At 34.5% G+C, this 18112-nt stretch overlaps 2 protein-coding genes across 8 annotated transcripts in view; both read right to left on the bottom strand.

Moving 5' to 3' along the window:
• Nucleotides 1–11262: 11262 nt before the first annotated feature.
• LOC123004479 (polypeptide N-acetylgalactosaminyltransferase 1) lies at nt 11263–14802 on the bottom strand. Of its 3 annotated transcripts, none has more exons than XM_044397790.1 (7): nt 14652–14790; nt 14378–14542; nt 14186–14326; nt 13854–14135; nt 13628–13797; nt 12496–13580; nt 11263–11517 (listed from the first exon to the last, which is right to left on the bottom strand). In XM_044397790.1, the coding sequence occupies exons 3-7, from the start codon at nt 14314–14316 to the stop codon at nt 11377–11379; spliced, it is 1809 nt and encodes a 602-aa protein (XP_044253725.1). In that variant the 5' UTR covers nt 14317–14326; nt 14378–14542; nt 14652–14790; the 3' UTR covers nt 11263–11376. The 3 variants fall into 3 exon arrangements, with proteins under 3 accessions (XP_044253725.1, XP_044253726.1, XP_044253724.1); XM_044397791.1 differs by having other exon boundaries at nt 14447–14542; XM_044397789.1 differs by lacking the exon at nt 14378–14542 and having other exon boundaries at nt 14652–14802.
• A 407-nt stretch (nt 14803–15209) lies between these two features.
• The window catches only part of LOC123004478 (ABC transporter G family member 14), a 44979-nt gene continuing 42076 nt past the window's right edge, over nt 15210–18112 (bottom strand). For 4 of the 5 annotated variants that reach the window (XM_044397787.1, XM_044397785.1, XM_044397786.1 and 1 more), the window contains 4 exons: nt 17876–18061; nt 17327–17824; nt 17003–17279; nt 15210–16950 (listed from right to left, as the gene is read on the bottom strand). In XM_044397787.1, coding sequence (XP_044253722.1) covers nt 16767–16950; nt 17003–17279; nt 17327–17824; nt 17876–18061 — 1145 coding nt within the window. In that variant the 3' untranslated portion in view covers nt 15210–16766. Of the gene's footprint in view, nt 16951–17002; nt 17280–17326; nt 18062–18112 lie in introns of all 5 variants that reach the window. The other variant, XM_044397784.1, reaches the window with a different exon arrangement.

Raw genomic sequence — 18112 nt, 5'->3', positions numbered from 1 at the left:
AATATTCGCCCCTCACCCACCATGTAATAAAGTGTGTAATTTCCATTGCAATTCTTAATCGGATAAGCCTGATGATACGTTAGAGCAATGTAATGTATTCAAATGGCCGCAGTTCAGTAGCTATATCGCCAATCTAAGATCATCTCGGGTCCCCTTTACAAGATACTCCACTTTACCATAAGCTGCTGGAAAGATAGCGAGACATGCACGAACATGCACACGTTCGAGCAAAAATTGGGACGAAAAAACATTTTAATAAATGGACAAGAAAAAGATGGTGTTCGACTTCGAAGCTGGACTTGAATGGAGAGAATCTACTTGAAAGCTCGCTTGTTTAATTAGCATTTTTATTACTCCCACCTGAATTAATTAAAAGTAGCATTTGCTGTTATTACCATTATTTACGTAAAATTATGGTTGCGGTAAAGTAAGTGAGATTTGGAGACTTCCAGTCTATGACCAGAGGACTGTCATAAATTTCGGAAATTAATCTAATTGGAGTGTGAGTAAGTCATAAAAGATTCCCTGAAGAAATTATTAATTACCAGTTTGAGGAAGTCAGAGCTTCGGCCAGATTTGGCTGAATTAAAAATAATTGCCGTTTCTAAATCAGTCTGTAAAAGGATTTAGAATAATTTAGTTCTGAGAATGAGACACCTTGCAGCCTTATAAGAGCTAACTAACCGTCGGATTACAACGTTTTCGAGTAGCATTCGCCAATTGGCATTTAGTAGGTGTTAGGTGGGTTCTTATTTATTCGGTCCGTACTAAGTACATGCTCCGGCGATTAATTTCAAGTATGATCGCTTTTGTTCAGAGGCAACATATTGAAATAATCCATACATCATAAGTCGTGATGAATGCCTAACAATGTTTAGTAATTTAACTTCACTGAAGGCGACTCGTGCCGACGGATGATTCATATCAATGGCTGCGGTAAATGTTTGTAGAATGGAAAACATTATACAACTGCTTGAGTATCCATGATCGAAAAAATCAGGTGTAGGGTCAGAGGTCGCTTTCCATCATACCAAAGGAACGATCAATCGGTAACGTAACTGGATCGAAATGGGCGGGGTGACATGCCTGAAGATGATTTCAAGTATACCTACGTTATCTTGCAAAACACAACAAATTCTTAAAAAATATCACTGGTTATGTCACTGTGATTCATTGCAAATTTATTCTTAGTTGTTTTTCCAAATTCACGAAAATTACAAGCAATTTAAAGAATATTTATAAGTCAACCACACTTTTCAAATAATTTACGATTTGCAGTTAGGTATACTCATCTTTCTGAATAAATTGACTCATGTTTGGTGTGAAATCCATTGACTACAACATTTTACATTTAGGTATAAATTGTTAAAAAATGACAATAGGAATAACTTTTAGCCATCCAATGTACTAAACAAAATAATTGTTTACCCAGTTTAAATAAAAAATTACGTTCCCTGAAGCAGCGTGGGTTATTCTTCTTCTTATCCACCAACTGTTAGTAAACCCGAAATCATTTTCAAATTTAATGAAATTTTAAATGAATTTACTTTATATTACAAAATCGAAAATAACATTTTGAACGCTAGATAAATTGATACCAAAACCAAAACAAAAAATATGTACCGGGTGTCCTACATTTTAGGACTGGAACAAAAATAAACAATTAGAAACAATTAGAAAATTGATTAAAAAAATTGCTAGTGCTAACGATGGAGGATTATATAGACTTCAATTTGATGCTTTAATATTGTTCAAAATTTTTAGCGTATGTGAGACCCTAAAAACCAAATTTGGAAAAAAATACTAATTGGAATTCTTTCTACATGATAAAATTCCTTGATTTTTTCTAATGATAACTGTGAAAATTGAATAGTGCATAGGCTGATAGTTTTTGTGTAACTAACATTTCAATATTAAAAATTGGGAATTCTGGTAATTTATGGCCAAGTTTAGGATGATGTACTGCTAATGCATTGACAATAGAGCGGAGGCATCACAATAGAGCCTGGGTACGTCATAAATGTCATTGTGGAACTTTTTCTTTTGTCAAGAAATTCTGGCCTGATCACCAATTATCTCAAAACACTCCATAAATTATTTCAAGTCCCAGATTTTCAATATTAAAATGTTAATTATTCAAAACCTACCAACTTTATCGTTATTCTATTTTCACAAATACCACAGAAAAAAATTAAAAATTTTTATCATGTAGAAAATATTCCAGTTAATTGAATTTTTTTCTCCAAATTTAATTTTTAAGGTCTCACTGCCATACGCTAAAAATTTTGTAAAATATTAAAACATCAAATGAAAGTGTATTTAATCGTCTATCGTTTACACTATCAGAATTATTTTTTAATCAATTAGAAATATTTATTTTTGTGCCGGCCCTAAAACTTGAGACACCTCGTATAATACAGTGATACACTTGTAGCTTTTCGGTTAGTTATAGTTATTTGTGAATCAAAAGAAATAAGTTATTGTTTCTTTCCGAGACAGTTGCTTTTGGGGGAATAACAAATTTACTTCTTGGGAAAGAAAATTGTCTCCCTTCATTTTCCGAATTTGTCTTTTTTTTTAAGAAAAAAAATTACTCCATTAGAATAAATATTTCTATTCCATAGTTTCAGAGAGCCAAAGGTAACTTTTTGTGCCAAAAAGTTATTTTTTTCTGAAAAAGTAACCTTGTTATTTAGAATAGTTGTGATAAAGACATTAAACAAATTACACGTTTTGCACACAAGATGTAACAGTGATGATAAATGCGATTGGTATCGCTTAATAATTATATATTGGAGTTTGGAACATCAAGATGAAATTTCTTGGTTTTATGGTTCCAATAAAACTCAAAAAATGTTATTTTTTCGCTCGCGATAGAATATAGAAATTGAAAGTATTGTTTGCAAAATTTATAACCTTGCCATGTGAATTCCAAGCGGTAACAAAACGCTTCCGACTACAAAGCCTCCGAAGTCCCGCCACACGGCTCTTGTACACAATAAAATGCAATTCATACCGACTTGTGTTGCAATTAGCTCTTTGTTCCATTGTGACCACGGCAATAATGTTAACACGATATCTTTATGTTAATAATGCCTCCGATACGATCATATCTCCCTATAAAATACTTCTAATTTACATAACCGTCCGGCAAAGATTTTGATTGCCGTGGACCTCAGATGGCGCGCGTCCACATCACGAGCTGCACGTTTTTAACCCGAAGCACATTACAAGGGCCATAAAAACAAATAAAACAGCGACGTACACTTATTATTTTAAATTAACTATTAGATCACGACAGGGGCGTACTAATTGTGAGGGATTTGTCCCCGTGAGGGGCGCTTTTGAGGGCCGGGGCCGGCCCGGGCCTGGATTTTGGCCGTAGGAGGTCGGCCTATCGCACGATCTAGAGCAATTTCAGCTCTAGAATATTCCACAATTATGAAATTTGAGATGAGTTGTGGTCATGCTGCGAGTCGTCTTTGTTGGGTGAAAGTCGCGTTTTTGTGATTTATTAGGGCCTGAATGTAGGAGCTGTAATTAAGCACGGATTAAGGCAACGAAAGTCGCGACTTTGACGAATTAGCATATTGTGAGGTTTTATCGCTCCTTAATCGATGATTAGAGGTTTAATATCACTGCCAACATCTTGTTGGAGTTTTTAATGGCATCATTTCTAAATGTTAATGTACATATTGTCTAGATGGACAACTGAAATTTGGTAACGATCTATTGTCTATACGGTTTGGTAACCCTGTCCCACTGACGAGAAATATTGTTTTTGCAGGACTTGTTTGGAAATACCATCGCTGATGTGGGTTGGCGTACGCCAAAAAATTGATTCTATTAATTTTTAGTTTATGGCTCTTCTCGGTAAGCTAATATTCAAATTGGAGGATAAACAACGTAATTATTTTTTAAATTAGCTTCTTCGGGCAAAATTTCTGAATTATTCATTAAACGGAGGTCATAAAACATGGCAATTTAACAATTTGAAAGCACCGTTTTGTAAAACAAATTTTACATTTTCTACTGTAAATAACAAAAGCGACTAAGAAAAACTAAAGCAACAAGATGTAAAGTTACATGTTCTACATTATCGCAACACACACACAATAGTGCGTTTGCGGAAAAGACTTTTATTACAGACTATGTCACTCTTGTAAATTACAACATACATAACAAAGATAGGTACCCACATGACAAAAATAACTTTCAGTTTCAGTCATTTATTAACAAAAATCTTTTCAACTTTTTTTTTCATTTCCATAAAAAAATATTAAATAATAACAATTAATTATACTTGAAATTATATTTCAAACTTTAGCGGTTTTGTTCGCAAAATATTCAAAAGTGCAAGCTATGTAATGCTCCCCTGCTACATAAACGCCAAGTATCTTTTCGTCCTCGTCATCTCATTGATTAGCAATAAGAAAAACGAAATTCCTCCTGTTCGGAAACGAGCGATTAATCTGTCCTTTTTACGCAACCCAGGATCATACTTCACAATTTTTTCCAATCTAACTCGACAGAACCTAAGTTCCGACAAGTCGAGCTTGCAAGTTCTAATTAACGTTTCAGAACCACTGCACCGCCTTGAAAGTCCCTGAACCATAAAGGATTCCACTTTTTCCAGGTCGCGTTGCAGCCCTTGATCAAAGCGATATTCTTACAATTTCAGTAATTGGTCGGATTATTCGCTATAAATCTTCCGTCGGGTGAGTTTTTGAGTGAAATACCGAACTTCAGGCTCGGTTAGTGATTGATAGAGCTACGACAATGGTGTAAAAAAGTTTTTATGCCAGAAGAAAAGCGCTGTTTATTATGCGAGTATATCTTAATTAATGCCGGATTGGAGCTTTTGCAACCAAATAGAGCGATCGTATTCAACCATGCAAGAATAACTATTATGTGTTTACAGTTATTGCGTCTTTGAACAAACTCAATAGATGCAAGTTTCTTAATTCGCAGCTAATGGAATTTAATGTTTCAATTCCGGGAGAGAAATAAACGTGCGTCAAGGAATTTTCGGTAATTCGACAGCCATGGACAAGCGATCACTTCCTCAAACTCGGTCACACAGATTAATAGCTGCTTCACGCTTCTATTATCTCTTGAAATCCGTTAAAAGAAAAAAATATACCATACATTAGTCACTACAACAATGTCATTTCCTGCAAGATTTAAGACAAGCTTTTTGAGCTTTCGTCAAATATTTGTTAAGCAGTGAACAAGTTATAAATCATAAATCTATTGGCACCTGTAGTCTCTTCATGGTTGTAAAGTTTAAAACCGTAAATACAATAATTTATTGTGAAACATTAAAATATCCAACGGCGGCACTTATTTACTTATTATTTGGTATTCGTTACACTCAATAAAAACAATAATTTATTGTTGTATCGTAAGTGTTAGAAGAAACAAACTGTAATAAGTGGATTAATTATCATTGTTTGTTTGTACCCACATATAATTGGGTACCCGAGGGTGGAAAGCAACAATGTAAAGAGAAAGGTTTTCAAATTATTAGCTTTATAAAACTGTTATTAGATTCAAACAGCAAAATTTTAGCCTCTGCTTTGAGGATAGCTAGGAATATAATTGTTTCCAAAATTTTTGAAAATCTTTTGTAGAAAAACATCGTACTAATTTAAAATATCGATGTTATTTTACAGACAAAAATCATGTATGTTTTTGTTATAAAAAGCAAGAAAGGTTTTAACAATAAAAATTACATTAGAAGTAGGTAGTGCAACGCATGTTTATTTGATTTATTTATTTATCTGATACCAGTGATGGCAAAAGTATTTCATAAAATGTTGCCAATAAGACTAAAAACAGTGTTACAAATACGAATTTTATGCAACTTTTATTGTTACATAGAAATAACTTATTTCAATATTTTTATTAATAATATGAATTTTTAACTTTTTCAAATTTTGAAAAAATATTTTTTTTTAAATTATGTATTCCAGAATAATAGTTTACTCTAATTTATTTATTTAAATAAAAAGTTCGTGTGGGTACAAAAAATTCTGACTCGACTTTAGGTGTGGTTTATGAACACCAATTTTTTACAAATTTCGCGTTAAATGTTATGGTTTGATGTGAATTTACAGTCTATTACGCAAATACAATACCACTTCAATATCGAACCCTAAATTTTAGACTGCTGTTTACAAAAATTTTAGAGTCAGTACAGAGAGGCTCTAACCAAAAGTTTTTGGGATAATCAGTGCAAAAATTTATTTCTAAAGCTTGGTTGAGTGTGAATTCAACAAAATGGGCTTTGGAAATCATCAATTTAATCGATCCATGGAATAGTTTTTGTTTTAACTTTTATTGTAAATTAAAGTAAAATTTAGTTATATCGAGTCACCATCGTCAGCAAATAACCAAAAACTTTTGATTAAAAGTACGCACTGAAACTTCAGGGAGTACTGAGTGCGTGATGTGTTTTTTCGAGTGCCTAATAAGTAATAACAATCACACATTTAGTAGGAGTCTTTGGGAAAAATAGAGAAATAAATCATGCTACAAACCTTTTACTTTTTTAGGAGAATTACAATAAAATTGTATCTAATATTTTCAATTATTTTATGCTTATTTTGTTTTTTTTTGTAATTTCAATAAAAGATATGATTTGCTTCAAAAACTAGCAAAAGATGCCGTACGTTGTCACCCATTGTGGTAATTTTTCAATAAATTGCAAACAGTCTCTTCATGATTTGCACTTTTCTTACTCGTAATTTCTCTTATACTTAGGTACTACTAGCATTACAAGCACCTACCACCAACCATGTTTTTCATTTTGTGATAAATTACCATAGCTGTTCTTTAATATTTTTCTTATTTGGGGAACCACTAAAAAGACAGGAAATATGCAATCTGTGGTAGACATAAAAAAAATAAAATTCTAGTTTTAGTGATACCAACAGATCCGACAAAAGTTGTAGTGATTTTGATCCAAAGAGGTGCACCAGAACTCGCGCCCCAGAGAAAAATGCAGTGTAAGGTACAATACCAGTACGATACCAGGAACATGAATGTTAACAAAATTTTATCTATTCTATCTATAAAAATTTCGAAGTTATGAGAGTTTAAACTTTGCACTTTGACTCTATTTATTTCTGTTGGAAAATAATTTTCCAAGTTTTTTTGCTACAGGCTATTAGAAGAGGAAACAAGAAAGTTGTACCCTAAACTGTAACTCTGTTTAATGTTATTTGTGGATTTTATTTAATTATAAAAAAACATATACAAAATCATCAGTATCATTAAACAGACATAAAAAAATGTCAAACGTCAAAAAATAAATGTCAAAAATTTTTAAACATTTTTTCCATGTTCATGTTATCTTACCTTACATGAAATTTTTCTCTAGGGCGGGAGTTCTGACACCCTGTATATGAACATTTGTGAAGTCTTAAATGTAATTAATATATAATTATTTGCCGTTTCAATTAATAAAATTTGAAATCCCGAAATTTGCAAAATAATTGCCCAAATTAAAAGTCTAATTTAAAAACTCATTTGCAATAATTTTTTTTAATTCAAGAAACACGTAAATATTTGTGAACAAAACTAAAATAGTTTGATTAACATTTAAAATTTTGTTTAATTCATTTTTATGTGTTACAAAATGAATTTCTTCGTATGAAAACAGCGTTGGTGGAAAATACGGAACAACTCAGTGCCCATCTGGATAAATATGGTGTGTTCTTATGGAAGGAAAGGTCACCCATAAAGCGTGTGATAAGCGCGGTTATATAAGATAAAGTCGTAGAAATCGAATCACGATCGTGTGGCTACTACACCAACAATCCAGCTTAAATCAAAGTAACAAAGTGTATAGAAGAGTTTAGAAATATGGTTATTTATCGGAACGAGGAGTCTGCATGCAACATGTTTGATTTGCGATCGCTTCTCTCGTACATGCGTTCAAGCATATTATAATAAAAGCATAAGCACAGGCGACGGATTGCGGAAGCTTCGTTGGGCGTGGTGCCATGAAGATGCAAAACTCTACTGGCAATAGCTCAGGTCAGGTCACCGGCATCTCCTTGTTAATCAAGCGTGGAAATTCACATAGAAGGGCAACACCTATTTATAAACAATCAAAAACCGGATTTTCCGCGAAAATCCCCACGCAAGTGGCCATTAGAGAACGACTCTGATTGTTCAACACGTGGTATGACAGGTGCATTTTTGCAATCGGGAGAACAATGGAACACACACACACGTGCACCTATCAGACTTATTAGGGTGTACAGAGACGTGGCGTGCAACGCAAGGAGCACGTCTCTGAAGAAAAAACCATTGACAGATTTGCAAATCGCATGCAAATAATATCCGATGGAGCAACGCGTAATTGGAATTGGTCGACCACTAATCTCGCTTTCGTTGCTCTAGAAAGCACGTGCCTAAAGTACTTTCGATGTAATCTGCCTGTCTTGATGCAAACGGTAATTTCGGTTACATAAGGGAATGTGCGGCAATTTGCCGTTTTTACATTGTTTTTGTGCGAGTTACGCTCGAGTAGAGCGTGCGATGGGTGCCGGTGGAGTCTTCATGGGTTATGGAGGTGTTGCCCAGCAGGCTACCATTTTCACTTATGAAGCGAATTGTAATTATTTGGTTGAGGGATTGCGAATTATCAAGCAGATGTGGAAGATCGGATAACCTGTTGGAAATTCTTGAATAAATAGTTAAAATTCCACACAGCTGGTATTATAATTTTTTTCTCATATCTTTCACAACAAACATCAAAATTATGATAATCAAATAAAAAATGGATTTAAATGATATGTTTATATCCGACAGATACAGTTTTATCTAGATTTTAATAAATTTCACAAACATCTTGCTTAAGTTATTTCATTCCCAAAAGTCCCACTTCTACAAAGACGCCGCATTTTTTCCGATAGTCTCAATGGTCGAGGCCATCCACTGCTTGTATTTTCCAATTTTCTGTCATAAGATAAAAATGACATTAGGTATTATAATTTATAAAATCCAGCTTATCACTGTGTAACCATCAAATTTTGACCACAAACCCACTCAAAAATCGATACAACAATTATTCATCTTTGGTATCAGTAACTAGAGTTTAGTAAATTCAAGATATATTGACGGAAAAAAGCAGGGCTATTTTGTCACTTTTTGCACAATCTACTCGTATACAGAGTGCGCCAGAACTCGCGCCCCAGAGAAAAATTTATAGTAAGATAAGATACCAGGAACATGGAAAAAATGTTTAAAAAATTCTATCTGTCAAAAAATGTTGACATTTATTTTTTGACATTTGACATTTTTTCATATCTATTTAATGATTCTGATGACCTTGTATGTGTTTTTTTTATAATTATTTAGTAAAAATACAAAAAATTTGCCAATAAAAGCCACAAATAACATTAAACATAGATACAATTCAGGTTACAGCTTCCCTGTTTCCTCTTTTAATAGCTTGTAGCAAAAAAACTTAGAAAAGTATTTTTCCAATAGAAATAAATAGAGTTAAAGTGCAAAATTTAAATTCTCATAACTTCGAAAATTTTATAGATAAATTTTTTTTTGACATTTTTTCCATATTCCTGGTATCTTACTCTATATGGAATTTTTCTCTGAGGCGCGAGTTCTGGCGCACCTGTATATCTTAACTTTATCAGGCTCTACCATAGAATGAAAGTACACCTAACTGTATATCATAACAACTTATTGTGCATGTAAAAAAACAAAATAAAACAAATTAATTTGACTAAATAAAAATCAACGAATAGATACTATTTTGCTATAGGGAGAATTCTACATCTGACTAATTTTCCATATTGAAACTAGTGCAGAATTCTTCCTTTTGGCAAAATTGACAAGATACCATTCACACGTGTTCGAGGCCATCCACTGGATAAATTCAGCAAACCTCAATCAAAGAAGATAAAAATGACATTATTTTAATTTGTAGAATCAGGTTTATCACCAAAGAACCGTCAGGCATTGACCATGAAACCTACACAAAAATCAGTATCATAATTTATGAATCCAACCTTTAAAATCCCACAGTCAATAAACTGTAACAAGCCCAGTGGCGTGCGTTATTTCTTAACTAAAAAAACGTCCCTACTGAATCTCCCACTGGCTCTTAATCCAGTTAACTAATTGTTACTAGTTTAATATTATGTACTCGTGGGTGTTCCAACAATGATTACTTTCTAATGGGAGGCAAGGCTCATCCTAATTGAGTTATCTTTATTAATAAACACTGTATTTAATGGCGTGCCTACGCATTTGAATTCTGAAAAGTGTAGCTGAACTCCCGTGTAGGATTTCATTCATTGTTCGGGACCATCTCGTATGCAGGCACGCACCCAGGAAATGCCCCACAACCTTTACATAATATAATCTTCAAAATTTTTACCGCGAGGCCTTGAAGGCAGGTATTTACCAAACAAAAGAGATTTTCACGCGGAGGCGGCCGAGTTATTTATTTTACGATTACGTGTTATTGCCATGAATGAATCTCTCTGTCATCTTTACAAAATTGTGAAAATGAAGAACACTTCCATTATTGGCTTTAATGATGTTAACACGTTTAGCACGCGTGTGTGGGCTTTTTGTGAATTTTTAAACAATCCTCTCTGTTGTTTTTAATTAACTCGGAAGGACTCATAATTGATTTTTAGCTGATTTGCATTTGGAAGTAATTAAATTTCGGGTCAAAGTTCCTCGATTTGAATGAGTTGTCTTCCTGAAAATTCAGCTTTTCCATTTATGACGAGAAAGTTAACAGTGCGAACCATTTTCTCCATATATGACCGTTTCGTCATTCAGAACAATGAATCAATCTTCACACCAAAGCGGGATGTTGTCAAATTCAGATATGTAATAGAAAAACGAAGATTTCATCAAGATAACGGCCCAACAATGATTCGAAAAAATCTCTAAATATAAACACAATCGTCTCATCCATATTCATAGCATTCTAATGAAGCTTTACGGGTTGGAAAGAAGACTAAACTGCCGATGCATTCTTTTTTCCGCATTATAATTCCCACAGGGTTTAGGTATGGCATCCGATGCTACTTTTTCATACACGTAATCAGTATTTGTCATGGTAATAAGAGCCGTAATTGTGTATGATGCACGTTCCAAAGGCAGACGCTCTAGTTTAGGAAAGACAAGGTCGATGGGTTTTTCGTTTATGGGTGGCATGAGTTTACCGACGTTCTTTGAAAAAGACGATTCGCATTTACCAAGAAAACGCAATTACATAAAATGATTTATTAAATATAAAATCGTTGACAAGGAACACTCTTTCAAATTGTTAAGTACAAAATTATTCCCAAGGGACAAGTCATTTTCACAATGTTAAGTACAAAGTTATTGCCAGGGGACACTCTCCAAAACCCATTTTTGGGTCATACTACCAGTGCAATTGGTCGTTATTAAACCTTCAGTGAATTTCAACGAGTCAGACACGTCCAAACATTTTTGGTTGGTCAAGTGACGAATTTCCTGCTTCTGAAACAAAAAATTGACCTATCCATATACCTGGTGGATAAAAAAAGTATAGACCCAAGCATTTTTGCATAAGCTAATTATGTACTTTACAAAAAAATAGTTAGTTTTGTTTAAAGTATTATAAAAATGTGATCGTTTTTCAAGTATAAAATTTTTGGAAATTTTTTTGTTTTCGTGTCTTGCAAAAAAAAATGTTTAATGGCAGCTCACCTTGACTATTTTTTTAATTAAAGATTATGATCTAAAAACGACTTCTAATTAAATAAAATTGTTATTTAATCAGTAATTTTTTGTTAATAAATTGTTAAAGTTGCCTTCACGAAGATTTTCGGAACTTAATCGAAGTGGTCGTTCATGGATTTAGTCCTAGGACAAGTCTGTTTTTGGTGCAGGTACATACTTAGAGGTGGTTTCAGATGAATTAAAAATGAAAAAAATGAGTTCTTATTGGATTTTTTTATCCATCCGGAACCACTCCTAAGTATCTGCACAAAAAACTGTGATCTTCTACGTCCAAATGTATGAGACGACTATATGGGTTAAGTTCGGAAAATCTTCCTGATAAGTTCGAAAGAAAACTTTTAAGAATTTATTTTAAAAAATCTACTCGATAAAAATAATTTTATTATTTAATTCGAGGTCATTTTTAGTTTATAGTGTCTAAAAAAAAGGGTTGCCATTTAAAATTTAAAAAAAATGTGCTAAACTCGAAAATTAAAAAAATTTCGAAAAAATTTATTTTTAAAAAACGATCACATTTTTATAGTACTTTACACTGCACTAATTATTATTTTCATAAAGTAATTAGTTTCTGCAAAAAATGCTTGGTTCCATACTTTTTATTCACCCGATATACAACAAATAAATAATAATAACCAGCTTTAGTATAAAAAAAGAGTGAAGAAGACTACGTTTGGAAAAATTCTTGCAAATTTTAATGAAACTTTGTAAATAATTTTTATACAAAACTCAACTTACTTCCTTGTCGTATACCCATCTTTGCCTGTTGTACCCACTACAAGCCATAATTCGGACCTTGGAAGGTCCTATCACAACTTTTTCGGGTGCGTCCAAACAAATCGAGTCATCAGTCATAATAGCACCTTCTTTAGTCATAACAAACATTTCCAAAATGACCTCATCACCAAGACACATATCGATTTTGGCAATCCCCATTGGTTGATTCGAGACTACTTTCTTCTGTGGTTTGATCAAACACATATTCTGCCCCAGATTCCGAATCCTTCCGAAAAATCGATTATCCTTTGGGAAGAAGTGTTGAGGCCAAACATTATCCAAATACCACTCAAAGCCTTTACATTGATGTTTCCTCCTCAATTCGATTCTCGAAGTAACATTTTGTTCGTTTTTAATCCTATCTGCAGGTTCATTAAATTTGAAATAAAATTTCGCCCAATCATCCATCCAAACTCGCGCAACTCTTGCCAAATTCGCGAAAAGCGTCTTATTAATTCCCCCAGGAAACGAATACGGCGACGACTTCCGGAACAAATGCCCAACTCTTGAACACGGTGCGATTTGGACTTTACCCCCACATTGCCATATCCTAAACGACATCTCTAAATTCTCCCCGCCCCAAATATTCATCCCGTCATCGTAAGCCCCCATTTCGAAAAAATACTCCCGGTCGATGGCAAACAAGCCCCCGGCCATCGTTGGGGTATTAAACGGTTGAGTCGCATCGTTTTTTCTCAATTTGAGCTCGCGCCCTCCGAGAGTAAACCACCGGAACTGCAAATTCCAGTTGAAGGCCCCCCAATGCAACTCGAAACTTTTAACATAGGCGAAAGTGTCGTCGTTTATTATATCAATGACGGGGCAGACGACTGCAGTCCTGTCTTGTTTTATCACAGATAAGAGGGCTTCTAACCAACCGGTGGTGCACTCGCAGTGGGCGTCCAGAAAGGTTAAAACGGGGCCTTTAGCCACGAGGGCCCCTTTCAGTCTTGCTTTGATCAAACCGATCCGGGTTTGGCTACGGAGGACTTTTGTCGGAACTGGCAGTTTTGAAACGTAGTCATCGAGAGGTTCTTTGAGAAATTCTATAAAAATAAATTTAGTAAAATGACTAAAACAGTCTAAAAATTACTTCGTTCACTTGAATCGTCGACAAGGATGATTTCCTCCAAAAGTTCGGGTGGACTCCGGTTGATAACACTCCAAACAGTTCGCAGTAAAGTCGACCAAGCCTCATTATGGAAAACTATAATAATACTGGTTTTTGGATAGGTTGGATAGTCGCTAAATAAAGATGCACATCTGGAAACAATCACAACAAAATTGTGATTTGGTCAAAGTCAAAGAAAAAAAAATACTTTTTACGTCGAAAATCCGGCAAAGACCGATTCAGAGGAATTCTGTCACTAGCCAAAAGGTTGAACCGGTTTATTTGAAAGTATTGTTGCATTTTTAATAAATCTTTCGGTTCAATGACAACAGGATTGCCGTTTTTTCCGGCCCCAGGTCTAGGGTCGTAATTATTTTCATTAATCATGTCATAGGTCGCGTTGGGGATTGCATGAACCGGGTTTCCTACATAATGACCTACAACTACCTTAACGCCATTTTTGTCAACATATTCTTCCTGATTGTTAGCCCTAAAACATTTTTTTTTCTAGGAAAGTACACACTAAAATACAATACTTACCTGTAGATGTGTTTTGGATGTATTTCGCTTTTTTTCAGACTTAATCTATAAACAATTACTATCACAAGAGACACAAAAAAAAGAATCACAGGAAAAACTCGTTTACATCTTCGTAAAGGGCCAGGAAACATAATCGGATTTCTGAAACAAAATAATAAATGTTAATAAAAATAATGTTATGTATTTACAAACATTTTTGCAAATTCTTTGCTAATGTACTGCAATATGATACGAATCTGGGCGATAACACGTCTTTCTGACCTTTTCTTATCAATTAAATTTGGATTCGGAATTGGCTCGTTTTAGTCATGGCTGGAGCTTGCTCCAATAGATGGCCCCACGGATGTTACAGGTTTCCTCAACACAAGAAACTTTCACTTATCAAAACATCAGGAAAATTGAATTGATAATATTTTTTAAGGTTTACAATTGTAGTTTTAAAAATAATAGGCGAAATATTACTTACTTCATGTATTTAGTTTACGCATTTCAATTTTTAAACACATCACAGTTGGCTGTGGTAGCTCAACAAGTTAGTGGAAGTCTGGCCGTGAACTCGCGGAACAAGAAATCTTCCACCTCTACCACAGCTGCTTTGAAACCGATTAAAGAAATGTCTGCAAAAAAGATGATACATTTTGGAGAGATTTTTAAAGATTTCTCCTTCAGTGATTTTAAAGATAAAAAATGGAGTATAATCTTAATATACAAAAACTTTTCCAAAAAGTGATTTTTACCACATTTTAAATAATGTTGATAATTTTTTTCTTATTGTAAAGCAAAATGTAAACGTGTTTCACCCACGAAATGATTATTTCTAAATTTGGCGTTAAAGTTCTAGAAAAGTGTTGTGTTGTATTTGATTATGCAACCAACATTTCGAGACAGTGAAATGATTTTATGAACCGACAATTAGAATAATGAGATTTTATGTGTGGGTGGTACACTGAAGCAAAAAAAGAGTGTACCAGATTTATTTTGTTTTGATATTGTGGATTGGAAGAAAGGAAAGAAAACTCTAGCGTCATATTAATAAACTCTTTATTGATTTATATAAATAGTTCCTAGTTAAATGAGAGGCTAGGACTAGCTATAACGTAGATACAAGGAGTCTGTCTTTGTACAATTATACATATACGTGGAAGTATAGACGTATGAGAATAATATTAAACAATAGCATCATATGATATGAATAACATTTGATATTATTAGTCTTTCCAACATTTCAAATGTTCAACAACAGCTTGGCATAATTTTGAGAAAATGGCAGTTAGAATTTGGTCTTTTAAAGTTTTGTTTTAGCTAACAAGTATTATATTAAATTTGAATAAATATTTCTGCCAACAGTACCTTTAAACAAATTATTATTATTTATAGTATATAAAAATGATTTGTTTAGTAACAATAATAAGCCAACTGTTTTAATTAGAATATTTAGTTTTGTGTGTGTGTGTTCTTAACTTGGTCCAAAGTAATAAAATTTATATACAAAGAATAACTTAATTTAAAAAAAGTAAGAAAGGCAAATATTCGCAGAAAGTTTATTTATATGGTTATATTACAGCCCTAGTCAGTATTAAGATCTTTGTTTTAATAAATATATTTATATCTGTACAGGTTACAAAAGCTATGTGATCTTAATAAGACGTTTAATCGGGCATCAACTTTGACTAAGTGTTTGAACACTTGATTGGTAATCATACATTTCAGGTAATGTCTCGCTTGTTAAAACTTAAATTACACAACAATAAACATACTTAAATATAGTTAAAAATGCAATAGTTACCTTTGTGTAGTGATGTAATAATAAATCATAAAACGTAACAAAAATATACAGTAATTTGAGTATTTGGAAATTTATGAAACAGTCCAGTCTTAACCAGTGACAAACCCAAAAACAAAACTTATTGCTTTTAGAAATAAAAATTTTGGTCGAGAATTAAGTACCAATAATTTGCAACCGCATCGATTTCATAAATTTCCGTAAACCGTAAGATGTGATGCAATCAGAGACAGCCGCCTCAGTAACTCGCATGACACCTCAAGCACCACAACACAAAACATTTTACCGGTTATCACGCCTTGCAGAACGCAGTGCACTTCTTTAATACATGAACGGTTTGAAAATCTGGCAGTCGCCGTAGCTGGTTGTCGATACTTGGCACATCGAATACTTAAACGAAAAGAAACCAAGGCACTGTGCAAACTCACACTTCCTCCTTTTAAATAAAAATAATAAGCCGAAAACCTGTCGTTATTACAAAGAATTTTACAGCCAGATTCATCACAAACATTTCAACCCTACAGAGGCGGTGAGAGGGAACGCGGGGGTGAAATCAGAAAATTCTTTATACTAAAAACAAGTTGGAATGAACCATTAAAATTAAGAACTTATAATAAAAGTAACACGAATGAGTTACATGAAGCACAGCCTGTTCATAAACGCAGTCACTACCAACTGTCCATTAATTTATTAACAGCATTCCGGGAAAATGCGTCAAGTTTTGATTTTACGTCGTCTCCACGACTAATATCTATCGTATTTTTATCACAATTGAACGATACAAGAATTAATTTAGGGTCACTTGGGAGCTTTGAAGTAACGCAGTACGATGTAGCCTAAGATACGAAAGACAAGCAAGAAGGCTAGTAAGACAAAAGTGTTGGCCCATAGAGGAAGATACGATCCCTGAGCCTCCAATATGGCTGACACTGGGATATGGTCTGACTCGGTGCAAACCGTAAACTTGGACTGATGTGCACATCTAAAACAAACTTAATTAGTCCGAAATAATTTTCTCCAGAGATGAAGCTTACAAAATAGGCAGTCCTTCGCTAAATTCGACGATTTGCATATTCTGGTACGCATAATGCACCATCGACATGTACTTCATCCAAGTCAGCCAGACTGGTATGTTAGTGGCAAGGTAACCTCCGAAAAGTTGTGTTGCCAGCGTGTAGAGGGCGCTGATCGTGATGCTAACTTGCATGTCCATGCAACAGGCCCCAATGAAGAAGCCCACACTTTGTGCAACTATGGTGTTTAACAATAGAAAGCCCAACAGGGTGAGAAACACGAAAGGTGAGTGGAAACCTATAACACCAGCTTGAAAAACCTGTCAATAAATTTTGGACACCCACCTAACATAGGATACGAGATGAGGTGATACACCGCCGGTAAAGTAATCGTGAGAGGTAATTCTCCTACCATTTTAGCTAAATAATACGCGGATAGACGATAAGCGCCTGATTGTCTCTCTTTGTTGATGACCTCCCGTTCAGGGGGGAAGGAACTGAGTGCTCCGAAATGCGCAAACAGCATCCAATACGTCGTCGAGAAGAACATCCAGCCTTGGATATCGTGCAAAGCCTCCTCTCTTCGCTCCAATTGAAACCAGAGCAAGCCGGCGAGTAAACCTAAACCTATCGTTTGTACCCAGTTAAGTTTCGACAACATTCTAGGCCGCGCTTCTTGGAAATTCCTCTGCGACAATACTTTGAACTGCGTCCAGAAGCTGGTAGGCCACGAGAAGTAGCAATCCGCGTCGCTGGTTTCCGAACTCACCGAAGAGGACGCGTGGGAATGAGTGTCGAGCCATAGTCTTCGCACGTCGGGCTCCATCGAATTGATTGTGTCTTCTGAAATCAAAATTATTAGATTGGAAAACACCCAAGTGGGGTAAAACTGACGTTCTAAACTTGGATAAGGACCATGCGTCGGGGGGAGGATTTTATTCGTGTGATGATCCGTGTATTTATCGGTGATGTATGAACAGTCGGATTGGAGTTCAATGGGGTAATCCTTGTTCTTGCGAGCTTCCCGCGCTGCTGATATTATCCTTTGCCTCACTTCATTTGATCCTTTTATTTGTTCCACTGAAATGGAATTAAAAATTTAGACTTAATTACAATTCCGGTGAAGTAATC

The sequence above is a fragment of the Tribolium madens genome, unplaced genomic scaffold, assembly GCF_015345945.1.
Source record: "Tribolium madens isolate multiple individuals breed KSU strain unplaced genomic scaffold, Tmad_KSU_1.1 Scaffold_1;HRSCAF=32;Tcas5.2_LG8, whole genome shotgun sequence".
Lineage (NCBI taxonomy): Eukaryota > Metazoa > Arthropoda > Insecta > Coleoptera > Tenebrionidae > Tribolium > Tribolium madens.
The sequence above is the reverse complement of the archived record's forward strand: the minus strand, read 5'-3'. Positions and strand labels throughout refer to the sequence as shown.

What these genes read in the sequence shown, in the direction of transcription:
- LOC123004479 (XM_044397789.1), bottom strand. An exon ending in CATCCAAAACACATCTACAG is followed by an intron (nt 14,136 to 14,185) that starts GTAAGTATTGTA and finishes AAAATGTTTTAG; the next exon opens with GGCTAACAATCAGGAAGAAT. An exon ending in CGACGATTCAAGTGAACGAA is followed by an intron (nt 13,581 to 13,627) that starts GTAATTTTTAGA and finishes TTATTTTTATAG; the next exon opens with AATTTCTCAAAGAACCTCTC.